The following is a 24,241-nucleotide window of genomic DNA, read 5'->3' on the forward strand; positions in this document are numbered from 1 at the left end:
CTGTCTCTTTAACTTGCCTGTTTTGGAAATTTCATGTAACTGGAATCATGCAACATATGGCATATTGTGTCTGGCTTCTTTCATTTAGCATGATGCTTTCAAGGCTACTTCCATTGTGTATCAGTACTTCATTCCTTTTTACAGCTGAATAATATTCCATCGTATTTATCCATTCATAAGTTAATAGGCATTTGGGTTGTTTCCACCTTTTGGCTATTGTGAATAATGCTGCTATGAACATTTGCGTCAAATTCTCATATGAATCCAATTAGGATTGGTATTGCTGAGTTGTACAAAATTCAATGTTTAACTTTTTGAGGAACTGCCACACTTTTTTCCCCAAGCATGTGCACAATTATACATTTCTGCCAGTTTTGTGTGAGATTTCCTATTTCTCCATACCCTCATCAACACTTGTTATTATCCATCTTTTTCATTATATTTACTCTAGGAAGTGTGAAGTGTTATTTCACTGTGGTTTTAATTTGCATTTCCTTATTAAGTAGTGATATTGAGCATCTTTTCATGTGCCACTTATAGATCTCTTTTGGAGAAATACTTATTCAAATTATTGGTCCATTTTTAAATTGCATTATTTGTCTTCTTATTGTTGAATTATAAGAGTTCTTTATATATTCTGGATACTACACCCTTATCAGACACACTTTTTGCAAATATTTTCTCCCATGTGTGAATTCTTTTCCATTTTTTAGTAGTGTTCTTTGAAGAACAAAAGTTTTAACTTTGACAAAGCCCAATTTATCTAATTTTTTTAGTTGTGCTATTGATGTCAGATTTAAGAAACTATTGCCTAATCCAAAGACAAGAAGATTTACACCTTGTTAGTCTTTGAGCCATTTTGAATTAACTTTTGTATATGGTGTGAAGAAGGGGACTACCTTCATTCTTTTGCATGTGGATATCCAGTTATCCCAACACCATCTGTTAAAAAAGATTTTTTTCCCTATCGAATTGTCTTGGCACATTTTTGGGGGTGGGGAGGCTTAAACAATAGGAATTTATTTCTCACATTTCTTGAGGCTGGGAAGTACAAGAAAGAGGGGTGAAATGATTTAGTTCCCTGGTAAGGCTCTCCTCCTGGCTTGCAGATGTTAGCCATCTCACTGTGTCCTCACGTGGGTGGGGGTGAGAAGAGGGAGAGGAAGAGAGAGACAAGTTCTCTGGTGTCTCTTCTGATAAGGGCACTAATCCCATCATGAGGGCCCCAACTGCATAACCTCATCTAAACCTAATTACCTTCCAAAGGCCTCATCTCCAAATAGCATTACCTTGGGGATTAGGGCTTTAACATATGAATTTGAGAGAGGCACAATTCAGTCCATGGCAGGGAATAAGAAAATTATATAGTATATGAGAAGGTACTACGTATTAAGGAAAAAAATAAAAAGGGAAAGAGAATAGAGAACATTGGTAGGGGGTACTGAATTTTAAACACGGCGATATTGAGCACTGAGAAAACATCATTTGAATAAAGATTCTTCACAGGTAAGGGAATGAGCTGTGTATATATGTGGAAGGGAAATATTCCAGCAGAGAGAAATGCAAATGCAAAGACCCTGGAGAAAGAGCTCACCTGACATAGTCAGAGAACACCAAGAAGCACAGTATACCTTCTTCAGTACGGCCTCTTCTCACCCTTTAGTTGTGGACTTTGTTCTGTCAGTCCTCAGGTTGATTTCTTGGGTATTTAAGATGATTTGGTAGTTATCTAGTTGTCTTCATGAGACGAGATAAGCCTAGCTAGGGTCCTCCTACTCCTCCCTCCACCATCTTCTTCTCCCTCTGTCTTGGCACTTTTGTCAAAAATCAACTCACTGTAAATATGGGGAGTTTGTTTCTGGACCTTCAATTCTACCCCTTGTTCTATATGTCTATATTATGCCAGTACAACACAATCTCGGTTATTGTAGCACTGCAGTAAGTCTGAAGTTGAGAACTGCCAGTTCTCCAATTTTGTTCTTTTTCAAGATTTTTGTGATTATTCTTAGTTTCCTTCAATTTCCATGTAAATTTTAGGATCAGCTTCTCAATTTCTGCAAGAAATCCAGCTGGTAGTTTGGGATTGCAGTAAATCTCTGCAGATCAATTTGCGGGAAATGTTATCTTAACAATAAGTCTTCCAATCCATGAAATTCTTCATTTAAAAATTTCTTTCAACAATATTTTGTAGCTTTCAGTGTACAAATCTTGCAATTCTTTTGTTAAAGTTACTCCTAAGTAACTTATTCTTTTTGATGCTATTGCAAATGAAAATTTTTAAATTTATTTTTATTGAAATATAGTTGATACACAATTTTACATTAGTTTCAGGTTTACAACATAAGTGATTTAACAAGTCTATATGCTATACTATGCTTACGACAAATGTAGCTACTTTTTATCACCATACAACACTATTACAATATGTAAATGGATTTCTTAATTTCATTTTTGGATTGTTTATTCCCTCTGTACACAAAGTGATTGATTTTTGTATACTGAATGTTTCTTGTAACTTACTGAACTTATTTTATCATGAAAATGTGTTAGATATTGTCAAATGCTTTTTTCTCCTCTTGAAATCACATGGTTTTTGTATTTTATTCTATTAATATGGCATATTACATTGATTGATTTTAGTTGGACCAACAAAATTGGTTGGATGTTGAACCAACCTTGCAATCCCAGGATAAATCCTACTTGGTCATTGTGTATAATCCTTTAGTAAGTTGCTGGATTCAGTTTTCTACTCTTCTGTTGAGAATTTTTGCATCTATACTCATAAGAAATATTGCTGTGTAATTTTCCTTTCTTGTGATGTCTTTGATTGGTTTTGGTAACAGGCAATGCTGGCCTCGTAGAACACGATGATACATGTTTGACCTTCTATTTTTTCATGTTTGTAAAGGACTGGTGTTAATTCTTCTTTAAATATTTGCTAGAACTCATCAGTGAAGGCATTTGGTCCTGAGCTTTCCTTTGTGGGAAATTTTCTGATTACTAATTCTTCTATCTCTTTACTTTTATAGATCTATTCAGATCTTTTTCTTGCTGTGTCAGTTTCAGTAGCTTGTGTTTTTCTATGAATTTGTCCATCCTATCTAAGTTATGCAATTTGCTGTCAAACAATTGTTCAAAGCATTCTCTTATAATGCTTTATATTTCTATAAGGTTGGAAGCAACATCCCCTCTTTCATTCCTAATTTTAGTAATTTAAATCCTTTTTGTATTTTCTCTTGGTCAGTCTAGTTAAAGGTTGTCAATTTTCTTTATCTTCTCAAAGAACTAACTTTTTTTATCCTTACTTTTTTTTCTACTGAACATCCTTTTTTTTTTTTTTAATATTTTATTTATTCATTTGAGAGAGAGCACAACCGGGGGGGAGAGACAGAGGGAGAAGCAGACTCCCCGCTGAGCTGGGAGCCTGACGTGGGGCTCAATCCCAGGACCTGGAGATCATGACCTGAGCCGAAGGCAGACACTTAACCATCTGAGCCACCCAGGTGCCCCTCTACTGAATCTTCTATTCTCTCTCCTTTATTTCCATTCAGGTATCTGTTATCACTTTGATCTGCTTGCCTTGTGCTTGGCTTGCCCTTTTTCTTTTTTAATTTTTTAAAAATTTATTTTATTTATTCATGAGAGACAGAGAAATAGAGAGAGAAAGAGAGAGAGAGAGAGAGAGGCAGAGGGAGAAGCAGGCTCCCCATAGAGCAGGGAGCCCAATGTGGGACTTGATCCCAGGACCCTGGGATCATGACCTGAGCTGAAGGCAGCCACTTAACCAACTGAGCCACCCAGGCACCCCTTGCCCTTCTTTTTCTAATTCCTGAAGGTAGGAGGTTATTGATTTCAGATTTTTCTTAAAAAAATATATACATATATATATATATATATATACACATACATATATATAGGCATTTACAACTATAAATTTCTCTATGAGCAATGCTTTCATTGTCTCTTCAAAATTTTGGTACACAGTGTTTTCATTTTCACTCATCACAAGGTATTTTCTAGTTTCTCTTATGATTTCTTCTTGGATCCACTGGTTAAGAATGTGTTCTTTAATTTCCACATATTTATGAGTTTCCCATTTTTTCTCCTGTTATAGATTCCCAGTTTCATTCCACTGAGATCAGGAAAAATACTTTCTATGATTTTAGCCATTTAAAATTTCTTGAAGACTGATTTTGTAGACTAACATGTAGTCTATCCTGAAGAATATGCCACATGCACCTTAGGAGGGTGGAGTGTAATAGATGTGTTAGGTTTATAACTGCTGGATTATAGTGTTCAAGACTCACATTTTTGATTGATTTTTCTTCCTAATTGTTCTATTATTGAAAGTAAGGTAACAAATTATCCAACTATTAACTGTTGAATTGTCTATTTCTGACAGTTTTTGCTACATACGATTTAGGATCCCTTTGTTAGTTGCATATATGTGTATATGTTGCATAGTTGAAGTTACATATTCTTGATGAAGTAAAAATTTATTATAGAATATTTATTGTCTCAGGATGTCTGGGTGGCTCAGTTAGTGAAGCATCTGCCTTTGGCTCAGGTCATGATCTCAGGGTCCTGGGATCAAGGCCTGCATCAGGCTCCTTGCTCAGCGGGGAGCCTGATTCTCCCTCTGCCTGCTGTTCACTCTCTCTGACAAATAAAATCTTTTAAAAAAGGAATATTTATTGTCTCTATTAACAATTTTTGTCTTAAAGTCTATTTTGTCTGATACCAGAATAATCAACCAGCTTGCTTTTGTTTACTGTTTGCATAGTAAGTCTTTTCCTATCTGTGTACCTTAATCTGTTTGTGTGTGCACGCACACGCTTAACTAGAGTATTTCTCTTAGCGACAGCATATAGATGGGTCATGTTTTTTTAAAATATCGGGGATGTGGGATGGAGCCCCATGTCAGGTCCTGCCCTCAGTGCAGAGTCTGCTTGGGATTCTCTCCCCCTCTCCCAGCCCTTCCTGCTTGTGCTCTCTCTCTCTCTAAAATAAATAAATAAATAAATAAATAAAGATTTATTTATCAGAGAGAGGGAGAATCCTCAAGCAGACTCCTCGCTGAGCGTGGAGCCTGACGTGGGGCTCTGTCCCAGGACCCCGAGATCATGACCTGAGCCGAAATCAAGAGTGAGATGCTTAACCGACTGAGCCACTCTGGCACCCCCTGTGCATAATAGGTATTTTTATGTATCATGTTAATTTCTTGTCATTTCTTACTATTTTGAGTTATTTTCTTTGTGGCTGCTTTAATTAACACTCGTACTTACAACAATCTTACATGGATTAATACCAACTTAATTTCAATAGTATACAAAAATGTTGCTCCTATATAATTCTGTTCCTTCCCCCCTCATCTTTGTGTTATTACTATAATATAAATTACCTCTTTATACATCGTATGCCTGTACAGAAAAGAGGTAACAGCATGCCAAACTGCTTATCCCCACAGAGGCCTGCATACAAGGTAGACTTGGTGTTTAGGAACTTAGATGTCAGGAGGGTTCCAATCATTGACTTATAAAAGATGCTCCCTGTGTTTAAAATGTTTGTGCAAACAATGATTAATGCTGAACAACTGCTTTGTTTCTAAGAGGTTGGACTTTGGGTAAGTGCTAGGCAGAGGTTGTCTATCTGAACAGCCCCAAATAAAAACACTGAGTCCTGAGTCTTTATAAGCTCCCCTAATTGGCAATATCTTGAACATGTTACCACAATCGTTGCTGGGGAATTAAGTGTGTTCCATATGACTCCACTGAGAGAGGAGGCTTAGAAGCTTTTGCCTGCTTTCCCCTAGACTTTGCTCATGTGCCTATTCTCTTTGCTGATTTTGCTGTATTCTTTCAATGCAATAAATCCTATATGTGCATACAACTCTATGATGAATGTATTCCTCCTCCTAGTGAATTACTGAACCTGTGGTGGTTTCGGGCACCCCCAAGACAATGCTTATCACCACATATTTAAAATGATTGCTTTATGCAGTTGCTTTAAAAATCAAATAGGATAAAAAGAGTATAAAATACATTTATATTGTTTTTTATATTTATCTATGAAAATCCCTTTCGGATGCTCTTTATCTCTTCATATGGATATGTGACTGCCTATGGAATGTGTTTTTTCATTTCAACCCAAAAAGGATCACGTGTAGTATTTCTTTTCTTTTCTTTTTTTTTGATTTGGAAGTAGAACAAGTTCTCTAGATATTAATTCTCTCAGTTTTTGTTTATTTGGGAATGTCTTACTTTCTCCTTCATTTTTGAAGGATAGTTTTGTTAGATATAATAGACTTTGTTGACAGCCTTTTTCTTTAAATATGTCAGTTCATTGCCTTCTGCTCTCCATAGTTTTCAGTAAGAAATATGCTAAAATTATTGAGGATGTCTTATGAGTTGTTTTTCTCTTGCTGTTTTCTAGATTCTCTTTGTCTTTTAGCAGTTTGATTATGACATGTCTACATATCTTTGATTTTAAAATTACTTTGAATTTGCTGGTTTTCTTAGATGTGCAGATTGTTTTTCATCAAATTTGTGAAGTTTCCAGCCTTTATTTCTTCAACTAATCTTTCTGTTCCTTTCTTTCTCATCTCTCCTTCTAAGACTCCCATTATATGAGCTTGATGGGGTCCTATAGGTCCCTGAAGCTATGTTCATTATTCTTCATTCTTTTCCTTTCTATTCCTCAGACTGGATAATCTCAGTTGAGTTACCGTTAAGTGAACTGATTCTTCTTCCTGCTCAAAACTGCTGTTGAGTCACTCTAATGAATTTTTCATTTCAGTTACTGGAATTTTCAAATCCGGAATTTCCATTAAGTTCTTTTAAAAAATTCTTATTATTGATTCTATCTTCTTTTAAAAATTTCTATTTGGTGAGATATCATTTTCATAGTTTCCTATATTTCTTTAAACATATTTTCCTTAGTTCTTTGGCTATATTAAAATAACTTTATACACTAACTACAATATCTGGACTACCTTAGGGACACTTTGTATCGATTGCTTTTTCCCATGTGTATGGGACATCCATTCTTCTTTCTTTGATGTCATAATTTTTGTGGAAAAAAAGTACATTTTAAATAATACAATGTGGACATTCTGCGTGGAGCACTGGGTGTTATGCACAAACAATGAGTCATGGAACACTACATCAAAAACTAATGATGTAATGTATGGTGATTAACATAACAATAAAAATTATTTATAAATAAATAATACAATGTGGCAACTGTAGAATTCAGATTCTTCCCTCTGCTCAAGGATTTTTGTTGTTGCTGGTGTGACTTTCTAAAGATAATTCTTTTAAAGTCTGTTTTCTGTCATGTGTGACCATTGCTAGATCAGCTTAGTAGCCAGTTAATGACTAGGCAAACATCTGTAACCAATATATGTCTCATTTGCCAAGAGGCTTTCCACATGTTTTTCAACATGCTTTCGATCCTCAGCCAGGCAGGTAACAAACAACTCTGCCATAGTCTTCTCTTCCTGCTTCAACAGAGCCTCAAGGTCAACCAGAGGTGAGAACTTAGGAGCTTCTCAGGTCTTTCCTGAGCATGGTTATATGCACTGTTGTACATACAGGCACAGCCCACGAAAGTCCTAGGAATATGTCAGAACTTTTAAAGCCCTCTATGTATATCTCATTTCCCAGCTTTTTCCAGTAAGCTATTTAGTTAGCTTATTATTTGGCCCAAATTTAGTCATCATCTTAGGAGGTTGTGAAATTAAACAATTACTTGCCTGGGTGAGCTCCTAGTCAGGTCATATAAAGATAGCCTTGTGAATAGGGTCTAGGAAATCACCAGACAGGTTCCATAATGACAATTCTCAAGGAGTAAGCTTCAGCCCTTCGGGTGGCCGGCAGATTACTGGCTTTCACCATAATTTAAAACTGTGAACTTGAAGAGAGGGAATGGGAATTGGGCAAGTGAAAATCCCACAACATTCACTGTTCTTAATGAGATTCAGCAATATTCATGAATAAATATTTCCTGTAACGTTGTAAACTGGTTAATTTACAGTTCTGAAAAAGTTGATTCTAATTATTTAGTCTGTTTTCTCATTCCTTTGCACTTGATCTTAGCCAAAAGGCCGAGAAGCGATTCTCATTCCTTTGTTAGAGAATTTTCAGAGGTCTTTACTCTGTCATTTTTGTGCATCTCACCCAATTTGTTAATACTTTGTTAAGATTATTTTCACCTATGTTTTTGACAGATATTAGTCTGTAGTTTTCTTTGTTTTTATATTGTCTTCATTTAGTTTTGGTAGGATAGTGCTGGCCTCATAAAATGAATTGGGAAGGGTTCTATCATCTATTTTTTTTAAAAGATTTTATTTATTTATTTGAGAGAGAGAGAGGGAGAGAGAGAAATGGGGGGCAGAGGAAGAGGGAGAAACAGACTCCCCACTTAGCAGGGAGCCCAAGGAGGGGCTCGATCCCAGGACTCTGAGATCATGACCTGAGCCAAAGGCAGACGCTTAAACAACTGAGCCACCCAGGTGCCCCATATAACAATTTTCTAGAAGAGATCAAATGGAATTCGTGCTATTTCTTCATTTTTTAAAAGATTTTATTTATTTATTTGACAGAGAGAGAGAGATAGTGAGAGCAGGAACACAAGTAGGGGTAGTGGGAGAGGGAGAAGCAGGTTTCCCGCCGAGCAGGGAGCCCGATGTGGGGCTCAATCCCAGGACCCTGGGATCATGACCTGAGCTGAAGGCAGACTCTTTAATGAATGAGCCACCCAGGCGCCCCGCTATTTCTTCTTTAAATGTTTGGTAATATTTGCCAGTGAACCCATCTAGGTGATTTTTTTCAAACTACAAATTTTCTTTACTAGACAGAGGACTGACTATTCAGGTTATCTTTTTCATCTTCCGTGAGTTTGGTACTTTGTGGGTTTGAGGGAATTAGTCTATCTCACCCAAGTTGTTGAATGTATGCATATAGTATAGTTTTTTCCATATTATCTTTTTAACATTTGCAGGGTATATAGTAATATGACTCCTTTTATTCCAGAGATTGATAATTTGTGGCTTCCCTTTTTTCTTTGTCAGTTACCTAGAGATTTACCAATTCTATTTATCTTTTTAAACTCAATTTTTTAAGGGCACCTGGATGGTGCAGTCAGTTGAGCATCTAGGCTCTTGGTTTCGGCTCAGGTCGTGATCTCAGGGACATGAGATCAAGCCCTGCGCTGGGCTCCACTCAATAGGGAGTCTGCTTGAGATTCTCTCTTTCTCCCTCAGCCCCTCCCACTTGTACTTGCTCTCTCTCTCAAATAAATAAATCTTCTAAAAAAATAAAAGCAATTTTTTAATTCTTAGTTTCACTGATTTGTTTTCAAATTCATTGATTTATACTCTTATCTTTATTATTTCCTTTTTTTGTTTGCTTTATATTTATTTTGCTTTTCTTTTCCGACCTTAAGGTAGAAGCTTATTGATTTGAGACCTTTCTTCTTTTTGAAAATAAGCATTTAATGATTGAAATTTCCTACTGGGCACTGCTATAGATGCAGCTCACATATTTAGATACATTTTCATTTTTGATTAGCTCAAAATATTTTCTAATTTTCCTAAGACTTTCTGCTTTATCTATGGATTATTTAGAAGTATAGTTTTTTTAAAAGATTTATTAATTTTAGAGAGGGGGGAGGGGCATAGGAAGAGGGAGAAAGAGTCTTAAGCAGACTCTGCACTGAGTGTGGGGTCGGACACAGGGCTTGATCTGATGACCCTGAGATCATAACCTGAGCTGAAACCAAGAGTCAGATGCTCAACTGACTGCCACCCAGGTGCCACTAGAAGTAGGCTTTTAATATGATTTTACTCATATGTGGAATTTAAGAAAATGGATGAACATATGGGAGGGGGAAATAGAGAGGAGGAAACAAATCATGAGAGACTCTTAACTGTAGAGGACTGAGGGTTAATGGAAGGAGGAGGGTGGGGGATGGGATAGATGGATGATGGGTATTAAGGAGGGCACTTGTTATGATGAGCACTGGGTGTTATATGTGATGGGTGATATATATGATAACCTCTAAACTTTACTCCTGAAGCCAATATTGAACCGTAGGTCAATTAATTATAATTATAATTTAAATTAAAAAAATTAAAATTACTAGACATTTACTATAAAAACATATGTTTTTAATTTCCAAATATTTTTTTCTGTCAAATATTACTGATTTCTAATTTAATTGTTTAATTACATTTTGGTCAGAGAACACATTAGGATTTCAATTCTTTTAAAAAATGTAAAGTTTGGGCGCCTGGGTGGCTCAGTTGTTAAACGTCTGCCTTCGGCTCAGGTCATGATCCCAGGGTCCTGGGATCAAGCCCCACATTGGGCTCCCTGCTCAGCGGGAAGCCTGCTTCTCCCTCTCCCACTCCCCCTGCTTGTGTTCCCTCTCTTGCTGTGTCTCTCTCTGTCAAATAAATAAACAAAATCTTAAAAAAAAATGTAAAGTCTATCATCCAGGATATGGTCTATATTGATAAATGTTCCTTATGCACTTAGAAAAATGTTTATTCTAACATTGTTGCATGGAGTGCTCTATGTCAATTCAATCCAGCTGGTTAATAACACTGTTCAAGTCTTCTGTATCTTTGTTTTCTGTCTACTCCTTCTATCTATTAATGAGAGAGGAAATGAAATCTTCAACTATACTTGAGGACTTATCTATTTCTCTATTCAGATTTGTTATTGCATCATATATTTTGAAGCTCTGTTTTTAGGTGCATACACATTAAGGATTGTTGTATCTTATTGGTAAATTGACCTTTTCATCATTTTATAATTTTCATTTTTAATACTCCACTAATACTCTTTGCTCTGAACTCACTTTGTCTGATATTAATGAAGTTACTCCAGAAAGTTCACTTGTACTTTGAATTCTAGTCTTCTTCCCAAGTCTGTCTGCCACTATTTACTTTTCACAGTACTCAAATAGCTGTTCCTATTGAGAATGCTAGCTGTACCTAGCATTCTGTCTAGGTTTTTAAGACAGTAGTATGCTTATTTCATCTTATCTAGAGTTGAAACCTATTTTTTAAAAGTTAATTTTAACTTTGTAAATTTTAATTTTTAAATACACAAGCATAGTTTAAAAATCAAATAGTAATACAGTAGCTATAATTAAAAAAAATAGAATTCTTTTACCTATGTACACTCTATCTCCAATTCCCAATCCTCAGAAACAATTCCCTTAAATTTATTATAGTTCTACTCATTTACCTCCATGTTCTAAATAACTTTTAGAACTACTTCTACTACTTCTTGATTTTTAACCTTTACACATTATGTATGGATTCTTCCTATAGAAGATGTTTCTTCTCTTATACCACTGATACTCCATCACCTCTTCATTTTCCTGATAGTTATACCACAATTCTTATGTAATCAATATTCAGTGGATAACCATTTACAGGTGTTATATTGTACACTATGATTACATTTTCTTTCTCATACAAGACTTTTTGTTCTGCCCTAGAGTTATTAACTGTCTCTCTCCTTTTTTGCTTTTCTATGTATTCTATCATTAATTCCCAAACTTTGCCACAGCTGTAAAAATTCTTCTAAGTGTGGTCAAAATCCATCTTCAGAAACCAATCTAGACTGACTACTATGGGACTGCTGCACACCTGTCATCCCAGAGCTTCCCTTCCTAATTTGAGAATTCTCTTTTCCTCTATTCTGGGTTGGAACTCCAGTTTCCTGCAACTTTGATATTCCTCTGTCTGAATTTTCTCTTATTTGATGAAGCATATCTTCCAGTAGCATCCTGAGAAAGTATTTAAATGCATTTAAATGCAGTATCCTGCGGGCGCCTGGGTGGCTCAGTTGGTTAAGCCACTGCCTTCGGCTCAAGTCATGATCCCGGAGTCCCGGGATCGAGTCCCGCATCGGGCTCCCCCTTCTCTGTGGAGAGCCTGCTTCTCCCTCTGTCTCTGCCTGCCACTCCCCCTGCTTGTGCACACTCTGTCTCTCTCTCTATGTGAAATAAATAAATAAAATATTAAAAAAAAATAAATGCAGTATCCTGCATTTAAAGCTAATATGTTAGGTCCTTTTTTTTTTTAAAGATTTATTTATTGATTGATCAGAGAGAAAGAGGGAGGGAGAGAGAGTGAGCACGAACAGGGGCAGTGGCAGGCAGAGGGAGCGGCAGGTTCCCTGCTGAGCAAGGAGCCTGATGCGGGACTCAATCCCAGGATCCTGGGATCATGACCTGAGCCGAAGGCAGATGCTTAACTGACTGAGCCACCCAGGTGTCCCTAATGTTTTAGGTCCTTTGCATATTGAAGGCTTTATTCTATCTTATAGCTTATTGATCGTTTGAGTTGTATAAACTTAAATTGCAAGTCAAAATTTCCCTGAAAAATTTGAAGATAATTTAAAACTGTCTTCTATCTTCTAATGTTGATTTTTAAGGAGTCTCTCAATTGTGATTTCATGTCTTTTGTATGAGACCTGTTTTCTTCTCTCTGGAACGTTCTAGGACTTTTTCTTTATCTCAGGTACTTTGAAACTGCACAGTGAGATACTTTGTAGCTTTTCTCCCTTTACTGGTGCTTGGGTGGGCCCCTTAATCAGGAAATTATGCCCTTCAATTCTGAGCATTTTTCTTGAATTATTTCTCTGATTGGTTTAAGTTCTTCCATATTTCCTTTCTTCTATATTTTCTTCTTCTATATTTTCTCTGGTCTCTTCCTACAGATCTCCTTTTTATCAGAAATTGCCTCTTGCATACTGATCTTTAAATTTTCTCTCTTTGTTATTTTGACCTAGGAAATTTCAATTTTATCTTCTGAGCTTAATTCTGCATTTAAAGTCTGCTATCATGTTAATGCCTGGAAACTTTTCTTAAAATAAATCTGTTCTTATTTCATGGAGGAAATATTTTACCCTCTCTGGATAAGGGGTTGGCTAACTAAGCCCACACAGGAAATCTGGTCCATATTTTGTTTTTGTACAGCCTGCAAGGCAGGAATGATATTCACATTTTCAGATGGTTAGAGAAAAAATAAAGAATATGGGTGGACTGGACATGGCCCAAAAAACCTAAAATATGTATTGTCCACTTCTTTACAGAAAAAGTTTGTCCAACCTCTGTTCTATTGTAGAGACCTGACCAAAAAGAACAGCCAACCTCTGTTCTAATGCACTGTTTGTTTTCTACCAGTTCTTCCACCCTGTTTTTGTTTTGTTGGTATAATTTTGATATTGTTTTGGTCTGTATTTTTCATGTTACAGACTTTTTTTGATTATCTGGTGATCACTCTTTGCACTTACATAAGAGTAAAGTATGAAAATGTTGATTGGTAGCTCTGCCTACATGGGTATGGCTTATATCCCGGGAAGCTGTGCCAGAGTAAGGTACTTTGGTAGGAAGAGGACCACTTTACTACTATCTGTAGGTCTTTACTCATGAGGTAATTAGTATCCCTAGACAGGAATACTGTACGTTCCTGCCTTGGAGATATAAGATTGATTATAAGCCTATTCAGAGCTGAGAAGAAAAGGGGGGTAGAGTTCTCACATTCCATAAACAGACTTTTCTTAACCCCCATCTTTAGTACATCCTTAGCTATACCTGGAGTTGAAGAACATATAAACTCTCTAATACAATCTCTCCAGAGAGTAAATTTGAGTGGGGAAAGGGGCTGTCTACTTACAGTAACTTGCAATCAATTATTTTGTGATTAATCCTACTTTAAATGATACTTTAGAGTGCCCCCACATCCCAAGTTCTTCCATGCCTGAATCTGAAGAATCTTGCTGACTTTCACAACAGCTTTCTTTTGCCTGCTAAGTCACTCAATCATTCATCTGTTCTTCAGTGTTCAAAATTTGCTGACATCTCATCTGGTAGTGTTCCCTCTCCCACTCTTTTTAACTTTGTAGTTTTGGCATTTTTATCATTTTTATTCCTTTAGTTTTGAGAGGGGTGAAGATTAATATAAATGCTTGATTTTTCCAGAGATTTAAAACAATCTAAATTTTATATGACTTTTTAAAAATATTTTAAAGCAGGTTCTGAGGCATCAGACCACAAAATTAGGCAGGACAGGAAGATGGATATTGCCAATATTATAGACCAGTGTTGAAAATTAATGGAAAGTTGGGGTGCCGCTCTATTTTTTATTCCATTTTGGCTTATTTTAAAGTGTTCTAAGGTAGAAAGGCATTTAGGTTACCAAAAACAGTTCAGAGAAAAGAATTTCACCTTTTCTTTTTTCCATTGTTTTCATTCTGCCTCGTTCAAATGAATTATGCCCACTTGAGACAAAGATTATACTTTCAGTAAAGCAGACCCGTTAGGAAACTCATAGTGCAGTTGTAACCTGGTCACAAAACCATCTGGTACATTCCCAAAGGCTGTTATTACATTTCATGGACTTATATTACTTCAAATACTCTAACAGTCCCATGTGGGCTTAAAAAAAAATTTTTTTTTTAAACTCAATTTGTTTCTGCTTACTTTAGACCTTCTAGACTTATCCCTTATAAGAAGAGTGCCTGGTTATAAGTACCTTTATGTCTATCAATACACATTATGAGTTTTATCAAGTGATGTAAAACATTCACTTGATTTTTAAATGAGTATTTCTTTGTAATAAAAAGTTGCTACTTGTTGATACTGTTTCCCTGAAAATCAATACAATGACAGTTAGGCTATCAATTTTTTAATTAATAATAAAATATGAAAACTACAGTATTATATATCAATGTTACAAACACATGTCTTTTTATGAAATTCTAGAAAAGTATGTTTTGAAGCTCCAGATGCTCTCTGGCCAACATGGTATAGTGGACCATTTTTCATGATACCATTTTTCATGAATTCAACAAGTATTTATTGAGCATCTATGCCCCAAGCTGAGGCATAGTTGGTTGCTGAGAATGTAAAATACATGTTTAGGGAAGCAGACAGATATATAAACAGGTTATTACAATATAATGAGATATATGTATAATAGAGATATGTGTAATAGATAATATGTGTAATAGAGATAATGTATAAACTACTATGGGTTTCCTAAGGTGTAAATAACTAGTTGGAAAAGTAAAAAGAAATCTTCATAAAGGACATGACCTTCAACTAGGTTTTGATTGGTAAACTTGCCAAATGAATTGTCCGATAGCTTGTTATGCCAAAGCCGAGAGTAGTGAAAGGATACGGTATGTTTAATAATAAGACGTTTTATGTTTAACAGTGAGAGCTTTAGAGGATAAAGGTAGGGTCTAAAGATGAAAAAGCAGGTCCTGAGGTTTTAAAAGTAGGTGGGGCCAAGATATGAAGGCCCATTTAGTAATTATGTGATATCAGACAAGTAATTTCATCTCTTACAACCTGTTTAATATATGTAGAAAATGTTTATAAATGACAAAGTAGGATACAGATATATTTTTGCTTCAAACGATTTCTTAAAATTCAGTGCATTGCCTATATTAAAAGGAAAAAAAATAACTGAGGTAAGAATATTTACTGTCCTGAAATTAAGTATAGTGACTAAAAGTCAAGAATTTTAAATAATATTCAGGTTCCCCTAGAAACTATTTGCTGAATATTAAAATACAAATACAAGAACACAAAACAGGTCAACAACAGGGAGACACCAAGTAAGCAGATGAAATACTTCAAGAACAATTTATAGTGCAACATGATGCCAAGTACCAATGAAATTTCTAGGCAGAGAAGGGCAGCAGCTTAACCATACCAGTAGATTAACCATAGAACCGAATCATTCAATTTGAAGGGAAATACCTGCAGAATATCATTTTTAAATGATGGGTTAGGGAGTGGGTGATGTGTTCTGGGACTTAAGTCCAGCTGTTGTAGTCCCGTCATTAGCTATCTGTAAATCTGAACTCAAATGAAATCTAATATGTGTAAATAGGCTAATGTGAGTGAACAAGATGAGAAAAATTTAAATTCTGGATTTGGTTAGGTCAGATTACAGTTAGGTGTGGGTCTTTTGGCTGAACAGAAAATATGTCAAATGGTCATGTTTTCATGATTTTATTCTTAACCTGTGTTCTTTTATTTTGATTATATGAGTGCCTTACAGCTTCCACAAGAAAAAATTATTACATGGTTTTAACTAGTTACAATTTCATGGATAGAGAATATAAAATATTAGGTTATTAAAAGTCTAAGGATTAAAGTGTTTATAAATTAAATGCTATGTTCTACAACATGAAAATTATGTTATAAAATGGTAACTTAATAACTAGCTCCACAAAGCACAAATCTTAATGGACCAGAATACTTAGGAAAAGAAGTATTTAACTAAATGTTATTAGTTGGCATTAATTCCTTAGCTTTAAAAATTTTTTTTTAATTTTATTTTTTCAAAGATTTATTTATTTGAGAGTGAGAGAGAGAGAGTGCACACAGGGGGACGGACAAGGGTGAGAGAGAATCTCAAACTGACTCCTGGCTGAGCTTGAAGCCTGAAGTGGGGCTTGATCTCACAACCCTGACATCATGACCTGAGCTGATACCAAGAGACAGATGTTCAACGAACTGAGCTACCCAGCTGCCCCTAAAAGCATGGTTTCTTTTAACTCTTCTTGAATGGTTTGCTTTATACCCATAAAACCATCATCTAGGTTCTGATGTTCACAAGATAAAACTTTTACTGTTTGGTGGTGAACTTCTCTAAACATTTACTGAGTACCCTTCTGTGTGACATTCATTGTTTGATCAATCATAAATCTTCTTAAACTTTAGCAAATTTTGAGGTTTTAGGGTTTCATTTACTCTTTTCAGCTTTCACTTGTGACATCTATCATTAAAAATATATCAGTTCCTAAGGTTCTAGTAAAAGAAAATGCTATCAGGGCGCCTGGGTGGCTCAGTTGGTTAAGCGACTGCCTTCAGCTCAGGTCATGATCCTGGAGTTCCGGGATCAAGTCCCGCATCGGACTCCCTGCTCAGCAGGGAGTCTGCTTCTCCCTCTGACCCTCCCTCCTCTCATGTGCTCTCTCTCTCTTTCTCTCTCTCAAATAAATAAATAAAATCTTAAAAAAAAAAAAAAGAAAACAAAATGCTATCAAATTTATCCTAAGAAGTAGCAAGACTATCTTTTCTATAGCCCTGGCCACAGATAATATTACAGTAACATTACATTAAATTTCACTTACCTACCTAGGGCCTGGTTTAAGGCCCTATATGCTTGAATATCATACCACTGACGGCCAGGTAAAAGACCTCTCAATTTTGAGTGCTGATCATTGTATTGTCGCTTTAGTTCAACCTAACAATTTAAGAAATATTAAAAATATAGTAGATAAATTAAGGCTCATTTTAAAAATCACATTAAGTTCTAACATTCTGAACACCATTTTATTAAGGTAGAGAGATTTTGTTTTTCAGTATATCAGTATTGAATTTTACTCAATTCCTTTAAAACATGTCTATTCAGGGACGCCTGGGTAGTTCAGTCAATTAAGCATCTGCTTTCAGCTCAGGTCATGATCCCAGGGTCCTGGGATCAAGTCCCGCATTGGACTCCCTGCTCAGTGGGGAGCCTGCTTCTCCCTCTGCCACCGCCCCCCCCAATTGTGTTCTCTCTCTGACAAATAAAATCTTTAAAAAATAAATTAAAAACTAAAAAAAATGCCCATTCATCCTTACTTTTCCTGAATTCCTCCATGCAACTCATTAATTAGCTGTTTGATTAAATCAAAAGTTTTATTAAGAAATAGTTTACAAAGAATAAAATTCACAAATTTTCAATGTATACATAGAGAAATCTTGACAAATGTATTGTCATGCAACCACCACCATAACTTTAATATAGAGTATTTTCAGCACTCCCTAAATCTCCTTTCTATTCCTTTTCAGTCTCTCTCCATTGCTGACTTTGTCAACCAATGATTGGCTTTCTGTTTTGCCTCTTCTAGAATTTCTTATAAAGATTATTACACAGTATGTAATCGTTTGTCTTTTTCATTTAGCATAATGATTTTGGAATTCGTTCACGTTGAAATATACATCAAAGGTTCATTTTTTAATGTTTTTCAGACTGATAATCTCTGCTTTTTAATTGGGATGTTTAGACCATTCACATTTAATATAAATATTGCTATGATTTGGCTTTATATCTACAGCAGCAGAATACACATTCTTCTCAAGTACACATGGAATATTCTCCAGGATAGATTATATGTTGACCACAAAATATGTCTTAAGAAATTTAAGAAGATTGAAATCATATAATGTATCTTTTCCAACAACAATGGTGTGAAATTAGAAATCAATAACATGAGGAAAACTGGAACATTCACAAATATGTGGAAATAAATATCACAACTAAACAATCAATGGATCAAAGAAGGAATAAGAGAACTCAAAAAGTATCTTGATACAAATGAGAATGGAAATACAACAAACCAAAAATATCAGATGCAGCAAAAGCAGTTCTAGGAGAAAAGTTTATAGTGATAAATATCTACAGTGAGAAAAAAAACAAAGATCTCAGATAAACAACCTAACTTTCCATTTTAAGAAACTAGAAAAAGAACAAACAGTCTCAAAGTTAGCTTAAGGATGGAAACTAAGATGAGAGCAGAAATAAAATTAAGGCTAGAAAACAAAAGAAAAAAATGGTTGAAACTAAGAGTTGGTTTTTTTAAAACATAAAACTGATAAACTTTTTGCTAACTAAGCAAAAGGGTCAACAAATTATAAATGAAAGAGTACAAGTGATACTACAGAAATACAAAGGATCATAAGAGACCACTATGAACAATTATATGCCAAAAAATTAGATAACCTAGAAGAAATGGATAGATTCCTACAAATATACAAGCTACCAAGATTAAATCATGAAGAGATAAAAAATCTGAACAGATCTGTAACAAGAAAAATAAAGCAGTAATCAAAAATCTCTGAATAAAAACAATCCCAGGGCCAGATGGCTTCACTGATGAATTCTATTGAGCATTTAAGATAGAATTAACAATGTTCCTTCTCAAATGCTTCCAAAATATTGAAGAGAAGGGAAAACTTCCAACATCATTTTAAGAGGCCAGCACTACTCACATACCAAAGCCAGATAAGGATGCTACAAGAAGAGAAAATTACAGGCCTATACCCCTATATGATAAACATTGTTGCAAAAATCCTCAACAAAATATCAGCAACTGAATTCAACAGCATATTAAAAGAATTAGACACACGATCAAGTGGGATTTATCCCTGGAATGCAAGACTGGTTTAACTACACACAAATCAACAAATGTGATACACCACATTAACAGAAGAAGCAGAAAAAGCATCTGAGAAAATTCAACATCCTTTCATGATTAATATAAAAGGAATGTATCTCAACATAATAAAGGCTGTATATAACAAGCCCACAGCTAATATCATACTGAGTAGTGAAGAGTTGAAAACTTTTCTTCTAGTATTAGGAACAAGACAAAGTTTCCCACTCTAACCACTTCTATTCAACAAAGTACTAAAAGTCCTAGCCAGAACAATTAGGCAAGAAATAAAAGGCATCCAAACCAGAAAGGAAAAAGTAAAACTATCTTTGCATATGACACGATCTTTTATGTAGAAAATGCTATAGACTCTACCAAAAAACTGTCAGCACTAATAAGCAAACTTAGTAAAGTTGGAGGATATAAAACCAACATATAAAAATCAGCTGTATTTCCATACACTAACAACAAACTATCCAAAAAAAGAAATTAGGAAAACAGTCCCATTTACAATAGCATCAAAAAGAATAAAATACTTTGGGATAAATTAAGCCAAGGACATGAAAAATCTTTACACTGGAAACTGTAAGACACTGATGAAAGAAATTGAAGAAACACAAATAAATGGAAAGATCCTGTGCTTATGCATTGAAATAATTAACATTGTTAAGATGTCCTTACCACCCAAAGTGATCTACAGATTCAATGCAATCCCCATCAAAATGCAAAAGCCATCTTTTACAGAACTAGATGAATGATGACTGGCTGGCAACCCACACGAAAAGATGCTTAATTTTACTAGTCTAATGAAGAAATGCAAATTTAATAATCCCATTGCTTTTTATTTATTTATTTATTTATTTGACAGAGAGAGAGAGAGAGACCATGAGAGAGGGAACACAAGCAGGGGGAGCAGCAGAGGGAGAAGCAGGCTTCCCGTGGAGCAGGGAGCCCGATGTGGGGCTCGATCCCAGGACCCTGGGATCATGACCTGGGCCAAAGGCAGACGCTCAATGACTGAGCCACCCAGGCGCCCATCCCACTGCTTTTATCTGAAGAATATTGACAAATATTTACCAAAAGTGTTTATATTTTTCTACAAGTACAAATAGAATTATACAAGGATATTCACTGCATCTCTGCATTGAAAACAAGTAACAACCTATTAAGTGGATTAATCATGTTATATTACATTTATTCTGAGATAAATATTGGATTAAAATATTTATACATTTTGACATGGAAATTTAACCAAAATATATTTTGTAAGTAAAAATCAAGTAAAACGCGCACACACACACACACACACACACACGCACACACACAGAACCAGGTATCAAGTTTTTAAATAGGACCACAATTTAGAGCAATACCAATTCTAAACAAAAAGACTTAAACCAAAACTCTGACAAGAACCACAGGAGAGACAGAGTTTAAAGATTATGTACTTTTGAGCTTTTCCAATATCTCCCCTAGAAAACTGTCAAATCATGCTCATACAAGTTCAAGATGATCAGCTAACTGACCTACAAAAAACAAAAATCAATATTTTTCAGAGAATAATGGAGTCCAGAATCTCTATAATGTACCATCTACAATGTCTAGTGTACAATAAAAATTACTAAAAAGTGTGATCCATAATCAAAGAGAAAAAAAAAAAAAGACAGTCAACAGAAACCAATCTAGCAAGGCCCCAGCTGTTGGAATTAGCAAAGACTTTACTGTAGCTATTACGGATATATTTAAATAACTTAGAAACATACAGTTTAATGAATGGACTTTAGGGAATCTCCACAGGGAAGCAGAAACTATAAAAAAGACCCAAATGGAAATTCTACACCTGAAAAATACAGTTAACTGAAATAAAAATCCATTGGATGGGTTTAACAGCATTTTGGAGAAGATAAAAGAACTAGTAAGTCTTAAGACAGATCCACAGAAGCAATGAAAAACATCAACTAGAGCAAAATAACTTCCCGCACACCAAAAATATAGGTGTAAAAGAATCCAAGCATATGAAAGCACTCAGTGATGATCTAAACCAATTTAAAATTCAGAGCTAACACAGTACTAATGCATTTGAGACAATATTTAGTGCCTCAAAGACTCCACTATTATAAGATATCAAGAATCTCTTATGTTTCTGAGTGACTGAATCTACATTCATTTTCCTATCTAGGTACTAACACACAGTACTAACACACAGAAACTGTGTTAATCTTTGCTGGAAAAGAAAGCACAATAAATTCTGCTATCTAGTCAACTGAACTTGATAGTATAATTATATCCCTTTTCAAAGAGACTCAGAATTAATTATAGGACATAAAACTGCATTCTATTAAAAGCTATGTCACACCAAAGGTTACCACATACCCAGCCTTCATCTGGTCTTCATAAAAATTGTTAAAATTACATCATCCTGAGAGTGGACTACTTTTATACAAGGTCAGAGTGTATGGTATACACAATTCAGACTGACCTACTTAAATATATAAGATAATGAGCTTTTTCCTGTAAAAGCTCTCCTCTAAAAAGATTCAAGTTCTGAGTAAAAGGAAATTATGCATTATGATTTTATATTTTTCTAAACTAATTGAATGAAAAGAGTTGTGGGTTTTGTTGTTGTTTTGTTTTGTTTTTTGAGAGAGAGAGAGAGAAAGGAGGCAGGGGAGGGATAAAGGGAGAGGGAGACAGAGAATCTTAAACAGATTCTGCGCTGGGCATGGAAATCAAGAGTTGGACACCCAACCAACTGAGCCACCCAGGCACCCCAAAGGGGTTATGTTTTAGGTAGTTCTCAAGAATGCTATAGAGTCAATTATGTCTCAATAAAGCTAAAAAAAAAAAAAAAAAAGAACCTAAATAAGAAAGAATGCTGTAGAAACATCAAAAATAGAACACTTAAAGTAGAAAAATTGATATAATGGGAGGAAGAAATTTTTGGTAGCTTAAAGAAAGAAACACTGAATTTAACTAATATTTAGTTTCACTTAGTACAAAGCATCTGTGATAGGCAGTAGAAATACAAAGATGAGTTAGGGGCACCTGGTTGGCTCAGTCAGTTAACTGCCTGATTCTTGATTTTGGCTCAGGTCACGATCTCAGGGTAGTGAGACTGAGCGCCGTGTTGGCTCCACACTCAGTGGGGAGTCTGCTTGAGATTCTCTCTCTCCCTTTCCCTCTGCCCCTCCCCTCCTCATGCTTGCATGCATTCTCTCTCAAATAAAAAAATAAAACTTAAAAATAAAGATGAATTAAAAATACGTTCTGCCTAGCAAGAGCTTATAAGGAACAGAAAAGAATATGAGTACAAATGGCCATCAAGTAAATATAAGTTTTAAGTAAGAAGAATTGAGACATGAAGACATGATATGAATTTGGTGCAAAAGTAATGAGGGCCTTACCTGGAAAGGTAAAGGGAATGGAAAAGAGGCCCAAGTTTTTAACACATTGTGGAGCTATAGAACTTTAGTGACAAAGTAGATGTAGGGCTTACTAAAGAAAGAAAAGTAAAAAATGACTCCACAAAGTTTCCAACCACCAGAGAGAAGCAATCTAGTAATCCACCGAGAGAAGACAAGAAAAGAAGTATGTTTAAGGAAGAAGATGGCTTAATTCATGATAATTTCTGGGGCACCTGGCTGGCTTGGTTGGTAGAGCATCTTGATCTGGGGGTCATGAGTGAAAACTCTAGAGCCAAAACACTACAGTATAGCTCCTATGAGTGATCTGAGGTAAGTCAATTCTGTTGTGGTTTACTTTTCTTAATTAGAAAAGGAATGAGTAAGAAAATCTAATTAAAATAAAATTTAAAATGGTTCTCAAATACAACAACAATTTAATCACCTATAACCATCTGCTAGTATTGGAAGCTCATAGAAATTGACTACAATACCTAGCAACTAGTTATCTAATGTGAACGAGTAGGAATTGCTTTTTTCACTTAGTCAACTTTCAAAGATCTCCTTTGTACTATTCCTGGGCAAGTATATAGTATATTTTTTGTAGTATATGCCTAATCAAAGATATAAAGAGTTACTTTCTTGGAAAAATTCTGGACTTTCAAGATAAATTAACAAATTAGTTTTAAGAAGTTTTAAAACTACACAAAAGAAAACAAAGTCTCTTCAATACAGTCTATCATACTATGAGCCTTTTAAAATAAAAGGACATGTGTTAGATGAGAAATCAGAAGGGTACACTCCTGACAAGTAGCTTTCAAATTGTTAGGAAATAAATTGTATTTTATATCCCCTCAAAATAATCTGTCAAATTTCTATATTAGCTTTATAACTAGAATACAAAGGAAATAAACTTTCCTTTAAGTGTTATAGGGTATGTTTTAAATACATATATAATAAATAAGATGGCATCACAGGAAATAGATAATAGCATGTAAAAATTTCTAATAATTTGGAGATAAAGTATATTATAATATGTAGAGATTAAAAGAGAATATGCTTGGGGCTCCTGGGTGGCTCAGTCATTTAGCGTCTGCCTTCGGCTCATGTCATGGTCCCAGGGTCCTGGGATCGAGCCCCGCATCGGGCTCCCTCCTTCGCAGGAAGCCTGCTTCTCCCTCTCCCACTCCCCCGCTTGTGTTCCCTCTCTCGCTGTCTCTCTCAAATAAATAAATAAGATATTAAAAAAAAGTAAAAGAGAATATGCTTTAAAAATTCTATCCAACTGGGAAAAATATACATTTCCTATCTCTCAAAATGTAACTAAGTAGTTTTTCTATATCCTATATGCTATACCCTCCAGCCCCCATCAAATTGTAGCATTTATCCTTTGTCAGACATAATAGCTTAAGGGTTTTCAAATTTTCCTACACCCTGTTCCAGACAAATACTTTATAATGATCACTCTACCTATGGTAACAGTTGTTCTAGGATGTACTAGTTATAAACGAAATAGAGATAATGTAGCAACTATTAGATTAAATAAACAAAATTATCTCCCCTTGGTCTTTTAGTTTTCATTAAAACGAACTAGTTTTTATG

The 24,241-nt window shown here is 35.2% G+C and overlaps 1 protein-coding gene across 2 annotated transcripts in view; it reads right to left on the reverse strand.

The window, feature by feature from the left end:
• The window catches only part of BRIP1 (BRCA1 interacting protein C-terminal helicase 1), a 177,247-nt gene that overhangs the window by 10,109 nt on the left and 142,897 nt on the right, over nt 1-24,241 (reverse strand). For both annotated transcript variants that reach the window (XM_027568558.2, XM_027568557.2), the window contains exon 17: nt 17,172-17,284. In XM_027568558.2, the coding sequence (XP_027424359.1) occupies nt 17,172-17,284 (113 nt within the window). The remainder of the gene's footprint in view (nt 1-17,171; nt 17,285-24,241) is intronic.

This window comes from Zalophus californianus, chromosome 16, assembly GCF_009762305.2.
Source record: "Zalophus californianus isolate mZalCal1 chromosome 16, mZalCal1.pri.v2, whole genome shotgun sequence".
Taxonomy (NCBI): domain Eukaryota; kingdom Metazoa; phylum Chordata; class Mammalia; order Carnivora; family Otariidae; genus Zalophus; species Zalophus californianus.